Source organism: Bufo bufo, chromosome 8 (genome assembly GCF_905171765.1).
Source record: "Bufo bufo chromosome 8, aBufBuf1.1, whole genome shotgun sequence".
NCBI classification, from domain to species: Eukaryota; Metazoa; Chordata; class Amphibia; order Anura; family Bufonidae; genus Bufo; species Bufo bufo.
Window position 1 is genome coordinate 53,550,888 of NC_053396.1, and position 12,493 is coordinate 53,563,380.

Sequence of the window (12,493 nt, forward strand, 5' to 3'; positions counted from 1 at the left end):
CATAGCTTATTGAGCTTTAGTCAATTATGTAGTAATGTACACTTCACTAACGGGTTTACCTTTCATGTATACAATTTGTTGCATATAACTAGCTTTCTACTGTATGTGATTTCTAAACCTATCCCAAATATCCATCTAAATGACTATTTTACAGTGATTGTGAGTGAGTACTTTAAATATGCACTGAAATTGAATACAAAGAATTCTGCCGTTCCCATCCAAATTAATAAACTATTAGTACACATACAGTGGTAATGTGAGAGACAGAAATTAGTTCCACATCTAGCCCACAAACTGTCAACTTCCTTAAAAAAGTAAGCCAACTAGTGATGAAACCTGCTATGAAAAAAAGCCAGTTGCAAATTACGTTAGTAGAATACACCCACTGAAAAAGACAAATGCAAGTTGGATATAAAACATTTTAATCACAAAGTATCTTTGAACTTTACTGAATAATAAATCCTTGTAGAGGGCAGGAGTAAAACATTCTGTTGCTCAGCAGCTCTTTCTACAGCCAGACATAAGTAGAAAAGAAACCATAAGCAGCCAAGAGTCAACTTATTTTAGGTCTTCTTACATGCTTCTTTTTCTTGTTCAATAGCTGTAAATATATGAAAAATATTATTTTACTGTTTACATGTTACCCACTAAATGCATTACTATGTATAGCTATCTGTTTCCAAACTAAGTAAAATGGACTGCCTGGCACATGTTGCACTCATTTGCTTATGCAATGACACATCACCAGCATTGAATTATAAACTGAAACTAGTTTTGGTTAAGAGTATGGGGCTATTCACATGGCCAGTGAATAACAGCTGTAAAAAAAACCAAAAAAACTATTTTTGGCCATATATATGATTACATTTTCACAGCTAGACAGACCCTAGAGATCAAATCAATGGAACTGTGTTTACCAGCCGTTTAGACAGGAGACCACATATCACTGGAGGCAGCAGAACCAGAGGCTTCCAGTATGGTGGCATCACATGATGATGCTGGGAGCATCAGGTCAGGCTGCCTGTAGTGGGGATCGAGTGTAATGAGGTGAGCATTTTGTAATGAGGTGAGCACAACCAGAGTTGGGGCCACTAAGGGTGGCATTATTCTTACAGGGGAGCACAAAGGGGGCACTTTGTATACTGTGAGGGGAAAATGCAGGGTTTGGGATAGTATAAAAAAAAAAAAAAAAAACACACCTTTTTCATGCCCATTCTTAACAGCCTTTCAAAACAAATGAAAATGAAAACAAATTGTGGGTGGGGGAGAATATTCTCCCGTTATCTTTTGTGAAAAAAAGTTTGGGCCTAAAGCACCATTTTTTTGTTTAAAAATAAAATAAAACATTTTTAATTTTCACAGCCAAGTGTTATAAATTCTATGAAATGTCTGTTGGCTCAAAGTGCTTGCTACACCCCTTAAAATTTCCTTGGGTGGAGCAGTTTACAAAATGTGCTAATTTTTATTTTTTTTTGGGGGGGGGGGGGGGGGTTCACTGTGGGGGTACCTTAGGGTCTCTTTTAAATGCAACATGGCACCCCAAGACCATTCCAGCAAAATCTGCCCTCCAAAAATTAAATCTTATATGACCACATATGGGGTGTTTTTAAAATTTCACCTCTATTTTGCTTTAACTCCTGTGGAACACTTAAAGGGTTAACAACATTTCTAAAACCAGTATTAAATAATTTGAGGGGTGTAGTTTCTAAAATAGTGTATTTATGGGTGGTTTTGATTATGTGACCTCCTCAAAGGGACTTCATAACTGAACTGGTCCTTTTAAAAAAAAAAAAAAAGCCAACATAAAGTAGACATATGGTAAATGTAAATCAATGAGTATATTATGAGGTATCACTGTCTTAAAAGCAGAGAGATTAAAATTTAGCAAACAGTGATTTCTTTTAAAATGTAACTTATACTCAAATTTACTATTAACATCTACAATGTGTCACAAGAAAACAATCTCTGAACGGCTTGGATAAGTAAAAGCAATCCAAAGCTATTACCACATAAAGTGACACATCTGATATAATGTCAGATTTGCTAAATTAGGCCTGGTCAGGAAATGGTTAAGGTACATTAATACAACGGTGAAAATAAAATGGCTCTTAAACACATACACTGTCAGTTTTTCATGCCCATTTTGCATCTGTGGGTGCGCGTACATTAGTTTTCTGGCAGTCTATCAGCTTTAATGGTCTACAACATTACTCACCTCACCACTTGAATGTGCGGAGGACACTCGCTCCCAGGCCCAGACTGAACATTGAACATGTGCAAATGCCTGGTGGGCTGGCCATTCCGACCTACTGATCCCAGATGAGTGGGAGGAGGGAGGGGGTGGGGGGTCATACAGAGGCAGCTATATGCAACATGTCTTCAGCAACGCATATTCCAGTTCAGAACAAGTTAGCTATTCTGTACCATGCAGACACAATAGATGAGCTGGAGCCCAATTTATCATAGACCGACAGAGTATGCTGGTCTAAGATAACCCCTTGTGTTGCCAGAAAAGCGTACGCCTCATCATAAGTTAGGTGCAGCATCCGCCTCACTGGAGTAGATTTCAGTGTTCTGCCTCCCCTCTCCCCATCCACTTTTCAGGAAGGTGGCAGAGACAACCATTTGTGCAAAAAGGGTTGTGCCAGTAGAGGTGAAAGAGTCGCAAGTATGGGGTTTGTAGAAAGGGGGCTCCCTCCCCGTCGGGTCCCTGCGATGTGGTGCCGGGGACCTGATAGCTGAGAAAGCAGCCCGATGGAAAGTCTTTTACAGTGGGACCAAAAAATAAAAATAAATTACCTTTCAAAAATGCTTTGTGCAAAATATAAAATTGGTATCCCTGTATTTTACAGACCAGCAGAATAGAGTTAATGTGTCATTTCACCCCCCCCCCCCCAGACGGCGTTCGTCCCAATAACATATCCCAAAAAAGCAATGGCAGAGTTGCAGGCTTATCTTTATCCTGCTTCCCAAAAGCAAAATAAAAAGTGATCAAGAAGTTGCATGTACTCCATAATAGAACAATGATAAAGCTCCAATGGGAAAAATTAAATGTATGGTTGTCAGAAAATGGCTGTACTGGTCTCCAGAGACTGATCGATAGCAACATGGCACCCGTAAGCCATTCCACCAAATTCTGCCTCCAAAAGCCATATGGCACTCCTCTTCCAATTCCCGACGTGTGCCCAAACAGAAATTTACAACTGCATATGGGGCGTTGCCATGTTCAAGAGAAAATAGATAGAAGAATCTTTTCTTTTATAGAGTGCAAAGAATGTAAAAAGGTTTTACAATCTGTGTGAATTAGTGCAGATTTATGTTGTGGATATGTCTGGAGCACATCTGCCCTGTGTGAACAATACTTCATCCTTAAAGATGTCTGTGTTTGGTCCGTGTGGCTATCAACATTCCTGCTGAAATTTTGTTTCTAAAGCATCTATCAGTTTTCAGTGAAAACCAGGCCAAATATGGACGCCATCCTTGCTGTGTGCGTTTTCACAAACCCATAGACTATAATGGGTGTGTTTGGTCTGCATCATGGACCAAAGTAGTGCATTTCTTTTTAATGACCTACGGTCAGTTTAAAAAAATAAAAATAAATCTGATATGTGAACAAACTAAATTAAATCAATGGGTATATGTGCTGTCCGCAGAATATGTGGACAGGACATGTCAGTGAAAAATGGAAATATTAACTAATCTTTAGCCTGGGATTTTACAGAGACAAGTCACATAACAGCAAGTCTCAGAAAAGTTACACAATCAAAAACCTCTGACTTGTCTGCAACTAATTGTTGCACAACTATTTTAGATCTGGCAGGATGTTAAAGAAAAAAACTTGCGTTGTGGTCTTTTTTTCGACTAAAAATACAACTGTTTTGCTAAAGTTGCATGCACAGCAGGTCATGTGTCTCATCACCACTTCAATCTTCATGTCATGCAACACATATGCAGTACCCCAGATGTGGGGGTATCTGCAAATGTATATAGTTATGTATTGCCATGTATTTTATATTGTATATTTTGACTGTAACTACCAGTAAGGTATAGATGACGATGTGTAGGCAGGAACAGGGCTAACCATCCTGTTCCTCCTCTTGGTAGGAGTGGGCTGATCCTGCTTCCTGCCAGGAGTGTCAGGGAAGGTTTGCGGAAAGGAAGCACACTGCAGAGCTTCTGCTCCAGTTACAGATTCTCCTAAGAGAAACGTTATACACCCTCAAGAAAATGCTTGACAGAAGACAGCAGAGTCAGCAGGTGAAAGCATGCATAATAGACACTGCTGTGAGGTGAGGAACTAGGGCTAATGCACCTTCAACACGACTACCACTAGGCCAGGTACAATACAAGTCTAGACCTGATAGTTGACATCTACACTCCCGAATGCAACAATCGAACCTGCCTCCATATTCCTTACTGGGGTCAGAAATTGCACTTTGAATCCACTGCTTTTGAATGAAACTGAAGTTATACTTTGCACTTAGTAAGATATTGTTATATGTTTAACTCTGGCCTCATTCTTCAAAATTGCATTTCCTGTGCACCGATCCCCAGGGAGCAACAGCCTACGGGAGTAAACCTTTATACAACACTTCATCAGGACCACTACCACTTCCATCCTCTACACCATTTCCTCAGGAGCTTGCTGCACATGTATAGCCCCAGACTTCTCATATATATAAAGAGGAGTTTCTGTCTAGACGTCTGTCTGTTCTTTATGCGCGACCAAATGACTAGACCAATCTTCAACAAATTTGGCACGGGTACATCAGGTGTCCGGGAAGGTTTTAGACTGGGTCTCGGCTCTCTAGGACGTACTGTTCCTGAGATATTAAAAAAAAATTACCTGCATTAGCCAATACAAGCCTGCAAGTCTCTCTACAAATCCCAACTGCCATTCACACGGTCACCTGTCCCTTATCAGCCAATAGAAGCTTGCAGGCTCTTAGTCTACACATACACACAGTTTTACTCCAGGTTTCCATAACAACTCAGCCATTTTTCTTCACTGCTGTAGGTCAGCTTTAGGCTAGGGCTACACAGCGACATGTGTTGCTTGACAATATATCTCGCGACACATAAGGCACAACTACACTGCAATATTGATGTCGCATGACAATTTTTAGAATGATAGTCTGTGGTGTTGCACTGCGATATGAGACTGACCAGGGGCAGTGGACTGGTGGTGCTTGGGCTATGCTGTGGACTATCTTTTTGGCAGATGTCACAAACTTTTGGTGATTTAATAATAAGCTGTATTGGCTTTTCATCTACCTGATACTATACGCTCTCATGTTCCGTGTGTGCCACAATAGTGGCGCTGGTGATATTTTGTTTGATGTACGAACTCTTCCTAGACCATTAATTTTGTAGCCGGTTATTGTTGGCACTAGTATCCATTTATTTACCTACGATATTTATTTATTCTTGTTGCTGACCGCGCATTTGCACTTACACTTTAATTAAAACATTTAGGCCACCAATCATGCACCACCAGTCCAAGTGTTTTTTAGTTTTGTTTTTACCCTGTGTTTTGTAAATCAAGTGTATTAGAGTGAGTATAATAAAATTTTGTATGGTTTGATTATATCTTGTGTTGGTACATTATTTCATGTGATTTAGTTAGTATCCATATATTCTTTTTGGTATTGATAATTTGACTATATATGGGTCTGATATATTTATATGGGAATTATTTTTTGTGTTACATGTCCCATATCAGCCAATGGAAGCTCGCAGACTCTTGGCCTCAACATACACAAAGTTTTATTCCAGGTTTCCATAACAACCCAGCCATTTTTCTTCACTGCTGTAGGTCAGCTTTAGGCTGGGGCTACACGACAATAAGTTGCACGACGCATAGGGCACAACTACACTGCTACATGCATCCTGGATGGATTTTTTTGTGACTGTCATTTCGCAGTATGTCGCATGCTGCAATGAGACACCATAGCCTATTATAAAAATTGTTGCATGACAGTGGTATGACAAAATGTTGCGCGACACATGTTGTCATGTAGCCCTAGTCTTAAAGGAGCAGGGTACTGTGAGGTCACTGTTAAGGGAACGGGTATTGTGGAGGTCTCTGTTAAGGGGGCAGGGAACAGTGGAGGTGACATAAGGGGGCGGTCCCCTATGGAGGTCATTGTTAATGAGCTGGGTGCTATATAGGTCACTGTTAAGGGGGTATGTCCCTGAGGAGGTTAATGTCAAGGGATTGGGGTGTTGTTAAACTTGCTGTTAAAGGGGTGGGCTGCTGTGGAGGTCCCATTTTAAGGAGGTGGAGCACTTTGGGTGGGTCAGTGTAAGGGGCTGTGGAGTTCACTGTTAGGGGGGCGGGGTACTGTAGAGGTCACTGTTATGGGGGACACTGTCTATCTTTTAACAACATACTCAAACATTAAAGTGTAACAGTCATGTTTTTTTATAAAAAAAATCATAAATTTTAGTATTTGTTACTGCTGCAGCAGCATTATGCATAAAGCAATCTTAGTTTCTTCACATACCACAGTTTTTCCATTAGTTACGTCCAGGGCTTTTTTTCTCAGAGAAAAGGTGGTGGAACTCACCCCCCCTCCCCTGGCCACGCCCCTACCCAACCCTAGGACCGCCCCTAAGACCGCCCCCTACCCACCCCCTAGGACCGCCCCCTCTACCCAACCCTAGGACCGCAAGTAAAATTGGGGGGGGGGGGGGGGCTATAAAAGTCCAGCCCAGCAAAGAAACCCCCCAGATGGGGATGGCACTGGATCTGGGGATGGCACTGTTAATGGGGGGATCTGAGGATGGCACTGTTATGGGGTGGAGGATCTGGGGATGGCATCCACAGATCCCCCATCCTATAACAGTGCCATCCACAGACCCCCCCCCATCCTATAACAGTGCCATCCACAGACCCCCCCACCCCATAACAGTGCCATCCACAGACCCCCCACCCCATAACAGTGCCATCCACAGACCCCCCCCATCCCATAACAGTGCCATCCACACACCCCCCCACACCCCATAACAGTGCCATCCACAGACCCCCCCACCCCAAACCAGTGCCATCCAGAGACCCCCCCACCCCATAACAGTGCCATCCACAGACACCCCCACCCCATAACAGTGCCATCCAGAGACCCCCCCACCCCATAACAGTGCCATCCACAAACCCCCCCACCCCATAACAGTGCCATCCACAGACCCCCCACCCCATAACAGTGCCATCCACAGACCCCCCACCCCATAACAGTGCCATCCACAGACCCCCCCACCCCATAACAGTGCCATCCACACACCCCCCCACCCCATAACAGTGCCATCCACAGACCCCCCCCCCCCCACCCCATAACAGTGCCATCCACAGACCCCCCCCACCCCATAACAGTGCCATTCACAGACCCCCCCACCCCATAACAGTGCCATCCATATACCCCCCCCCCCCACCCCATAACAGTGTCATCCACAGACCCCCCATTGCCGCTCCACTACAGTTATACAATGTGTAATGAAATGAATAATGATTCCTGCTGCCCCTCAGTAGTATAACATTCAATGTATTTGTACTCACAGCCGGCTACTGACATCGTAATCCAGGCCGGCCGGGCAGACGAGCGGCAGCGTCACTGACTGACGTCACGTGAGTGCGCCGCCTACTTTATGAATGAAGCAGGCGGCCCAGGCAGGTGACGTCAGTCAGTGACGCTGCCGCTCGTCTGCCCGGCCGGCCTGGATTACGATGTCAGTAGCCGGCTGTGAGTACAAATACATTGAATGTTATACTACTGAGGGGCAGCAGGAATCATTATTCATTTCATTAAACATTTTATAAGTCTCTACTGGAGCTGCGGGGCCGGAGCACAGTGAACGCACCGGCCCCCAGCTCCTCCTCCCAGTCCCTCCCCGCTGATACATCGCAGCTTGCGATGTCAAAAGGTGGCGGAACGCCGTTCCGGTGCGTTCCGCCAGAAAAAAAGCCCTGGTTACGTCTGTTTTAACATTTACAGTATGAGGACCTTCTCAAGATGGCTCCCCTGCCAGTTCTGAGGCCAAAACTGCTTTCCCTCACTTCACATACACACTTGCTGTAGCTAGCAGCTCCTTGCCAGCCAATCAGATTGGATTACTTAGAGACACGCCCCCTCACTCTGAAGCCTAATGCAGGCATGTAGTGTGAAGGACCGCCCCTCTGTCTGTCTGAGCCAGAGACAGATAAGCCATAGCAACTGTCTTTTACGGGAGCAGTGGAAAGGGACATTAATGAAAGCGGTTATAAGGTAATTATAGATCTTTTGACAATCATTGACAGACTAACTAAGGTAAATAAGAGTTACCATTTAAAGGGTTTCTGTCATGAGAAATAACGTTATGTAGCTGACTGACATTAGCGATGTGCTAGCTTCAGCAGTACATAACAGTATGCTTTATAACTCCCTGCCTGCCGCCGTTCTCTTAAAATAAAGATTTTTAAAATATGCTAATGAGCCTCTAGGTGCTATTAGGGCGTTGCTTCAGCACCTAGAGGTCAGTCTACGCACCCTTTGGCACGCCCATGTACACTTGATTGACTTTCAAGTTCTCCTCATCGTCCCGTAAATCCCTGTTTATTATTCGGTGCAGTGAGTGAAGCCGGCAGCAGGAGCGCGTCCCTCACTCACTGCGCGGGATAATAAACGGGTGGCGCGGGATTTACGGGATGATGAGGTGGGCGTGTTCCACTTGCTGCAGGAAGGGTGGAGTTCTAGTTAGTGTGTGTTTCTTAGCTCACCCCCTGCAAAAGGGAAGTTGTGCAGGAGCACGTCCCTGCCGGACATGCCCTGTCTAAGCCAGCCAGAGCACCTTCAGTTCTGCTGGATATGGAGGCCACAACTGGAAGCCAGGAAGTAGAGTTCCCAGGTACTACTTAAGAGACAGACAGAGAGAAGTTGCAGCATCCAGAGGAAGCTAAGTTATACAGCTACCCTGTTAGTACAGCAGAGCCATAGAGTAATCTATGTAGCAGAGTTGAGTTTGTTTGCCTGCCAGAGTTAATGCTAAAGCCTGCTGGAACCAAGACAAAGCCTGAAACAGTTTGGAGAACCGTTTATGCAAAGTAAATCTGCTATTGAACTTCATACAAAATCTGAACTCAATTTATTCTTTTGCACCTAATGGTGCTGGCGTCACGAACACCAGGGACCCTGCCACCAAGGCACCTCAACCACCATCTGGCGGGAGTTCCTGGACAACAGAGTTTGCCCCGAAGGAACTGGTGCTGTCCTTCCCTTCACTGCACGCCGTCCCAGGGAGCGCTGCTAACCATGAGTAAAACTACAACCCCCCACATCGGCCCACCGGACCTCATGTGTTTCCCCTGCGGCCCGGTCTCTACACACAAAGAGGGAGAAGACAGACACATGGACCAAACGCGGATCCTTCACAGATGAACGACTGACCATCTGGTCACAGCTGTCATAATTAACATGTGAAAGAGGCCTTAGAAATACACATTTGGTATCTGCTTTCTTATATTTACTGAGAGTGACGTTACTCTCATGTTTGTAATCTTAAACTTTTTCAAAATAAAAGAATTTACAAGAAATACACATTTAAATATTTAACATATTGTATAATTTGTTTTCAGTAAAATTACTTACATGATTTACCACAGTAGAATAAATAAATTTTAGACCATGTGAAGAGAACTTTAATACAGATATACTCACTCTCTTTTGAAGGAAGTGTATTTTTTTCCTCTGTGCTAGTTTTGCGGAGTTTATGAGGATCAAAATACTTCACCTCTGACAGATCAGGTTTATCAGCCATTGTGACTATATATTAAATAAAGAAAAAAGAAAAACAGAATTTTGTAAGTTGTGTGGCAAAGTTTAGGCCTGGTTTACTTGTAGAGATTTTATGCAATCTAATACAGATGCATTCTGTGTTTATGGGCAAATTGATTGCAACCAACAGAATAGAAAATGCCCTGATCTGCTAGAGCTATTTCTTCTATGATATCTGCACATCAGGCTTGGTTAAGTATGCATAGCTATTTGAACAGAATATAGAAAAATGCCGTTACTGTAGTTTGGGTGATCAGACCCATGATCAAGCAAGGAAACTGGCCTTAGCCTGGATTTAGATCTGTGTAGTAGAGCAACAGTACATTAGGGTTTGTGCAGGACTTTGTGATAAACCTTGAGTGAAACTAATGAACGTAGCCAACAACGCTCACTTTTCAAAACTGGAATGAGTGGTGCAAATATGCAGTTAGCTGCAAATAAGCCCAAAAGCACTGTTTGGCAGAATTCCACCTTTTTGAAGGTGGAATTCTGAAGTACAGGACTGTCCTTAATTTACCCTTTGTGTTTCCAACAAAGCCTGCAGGGGTGTGGCATGTCTTATGAAAATGCACAAAAATACATCAAAATGAAAAATAGATTTGTCTTGCAGAAATGGAGCACATGTACAGTACATAGAGGATAATATAAAGGTTTTTGGGTCACATGTACGTAGTCTAGCGTACCACCTGAGTGGAGCTCTGAAGAAGCCATGTGCACTGTATTGGACATAGTGCACGCATGTAGGGCTATGCACTTCTACTACTGCAATGTGCAGTCTCATATCCTAACCTAAAAAAAGAAAAAAGCTCTTTATGGAATCAGAAGTTATACTTGAAAAATGAGTTATACATATAACTATTATATAAAGCAGTTCCAACCAGGGTTAAACCTAGTTTACACACTAGAACTGTAGTCTGCAGCGTGTACCTTCACCACAGCTGCGGAGGTATAATGCAAAATGTTTGTGGATCAGTCAAGCAAACCTGTCACACTAATGTTCTCGCATGTATGTGAGCTTCTCCAGGTATGTGCAAACCTGCATGTCACCACCTGCTCAAACAGATCCAGAGGCATGTGGCAGCCATGCCCTGCTGCTGTGCTACCTCCAAGCTGTGCACTCTGGAAAGGAGAGTGTTAAAACTGAGGATTAACAAGCCTAATTAATGGCTTTACCTACTGCACAGTTTGGAATTGTTAACTCTTTCAATTTCAGATAACATAGCAGGAACAGTGCTCTGCTGAGAGGATTTGTGTGCAGTAGATGCGGGTCCCTGCCAGATAACACAGGGGAATACAGTATAAAATACAGCCTCGAACACGAAGCCCACCACAAGAAAAGCAAGACTTCTACAAGTACTTACCAAGTTCTTCTCTTAGTTCCCAGCACAGAATGTGCACCAAGTGCTGGGTGTCACTTTTATATGCTGCCTAATACACACCTTCTAGTGTTCATTGGGCCTAGATTCCACACCCATGTAGAGCCCGCCTTAATCTTATCACATTCTGCCTCCAGCCACTGTCTGTAAGTGGTCACATTTCATGGAACTATAGAGATCCAGCTAAGGCCGGGTTCACATCACAGTTTATTATTTCCATTCTCCTGACCCATCAGAAGAACAGAAAAGTAATGAGAAAAACCGCATCCTTTATTTTAAGCATTCATTATGTTCATTTTTGCACAATTGACATCCGTTTTAGCAATTTCCACCTGAGATCTGTTATTTTAGAAGGAAACAAAATCCTGTAGCATATCTTCAAAAAGCTGATCTGATATTGATAACCTATACTGAGGATAGGCCGTCAATATCAGAGACTGGAGAACCTCTTTAGGGTTCATGCACACGGCTGTAGCTATTGCTGCAGCTCACAAATTGCGGATCAGCAAAACACGGATACCGGCCATGAGCATTCCACATTTTGTGGAACATAACTTCTGGCCCATAATAGAACAGTCCTATCCTTCTCTGTAATATGGAGAACAATAGGACATGTTCTATTTTTTTGCTGGTGACGAAAAATGAACATATAAATGTGGAAAGAAAACTGTGTGCTGTCTGCATCTTTTGCCTATTTAAAGGGAACTTGTCACCAGTTTTATGGTGTCCTAACTAAGGGCAACATAAATAAGTGACTGATTCTCTTAGCAAAATGCTGGGTCACTTTCTTTAATTGACCCAATCAGTCTGCCAACATCTTGTATTGAAAAGCTCCAGCTGATAATGATGAGTCATGAATATTCATGAGCTCCTGACTCTCCCCGCCCACCTGCTGCTGAATGACAGTTTGTTTCCATAGGAATCAGCAGCAGGTGGGCAGGGGAGTGGCTATAGCTCTGAATTAAATATACGCTGGACTCAATGACATCACGCCGGACTCCAATCAGCTCATTAGCATGCGGCATCTTTGTGTGTATATTATGAGATAACCATCTGTTACACCAGTAAGTGAATACATCTAAGGTACTTTTTAGTAGTTAATGATTGTATATAATTAGTTAGATTATAATCAAATATCCACATGACAGGTTCCCTTTAAGGCTACTTTCACACCTAGCGTTTTTACTGGATCCGGCAGGGTTCAGCAAAAAACGCTTCTGTTACTAATAATACAACCATCAGCATGCGTTAATACAACCGGATCTGTTCATATCTTTAACATTGCCAAGATGGATCTGTCATGAACTCCAATGG

At 43.1% G+C, this 12,493-nt stretch overlaps 1 protein-coding gene across 1 annotated transcript; it reads right to left on the reverse strand.

Moving 5' to 3' along the window:
• Positions 1-405: 405 nt before the first annotated feature.
• LOC120977128 (thymosin beta-10-like) lies at positions 406-11,306 on the reverse strand. Its single transcript, XM_040404906.1, has 3 exons — positions 11,165-11,306; positions 9,687-9,791; positions 406-601 (listed from the first exon to the last, which is right to left on the reverse strand). The coding sequence occupies exons 2-3, from the start codon at positions 9,784-9,786 to the stop codon at positions 564-566; spliced, it is 138 nt and encodes a 45-aa protein (XP_040260840.1). The 5' UTR covers positions 9,787-9,791; positions 11,165-11,306; the 3' UTR covers positions 406-563.
• Positions 11,307-12,493: the final 1,187 nt, after the last annotated feature.

Excerpts from the sequence above, each read along its gene's own strand:
- LOC120977128 (XM_040404906.1), bottom strand. The coding sequence starts at position 9,786 with ATGGCTGATAAACCTGATCTGTCAGAGGTGAAGTATTTTGATCCTCAT. Across the intron at positions 602-9,686 it reads TACACTTCCTTCAAAAGAGA|CTATTGAACAAGAAAAAGAA; the intron begins GTGAGTATATCT and ends ATATATTTACAG.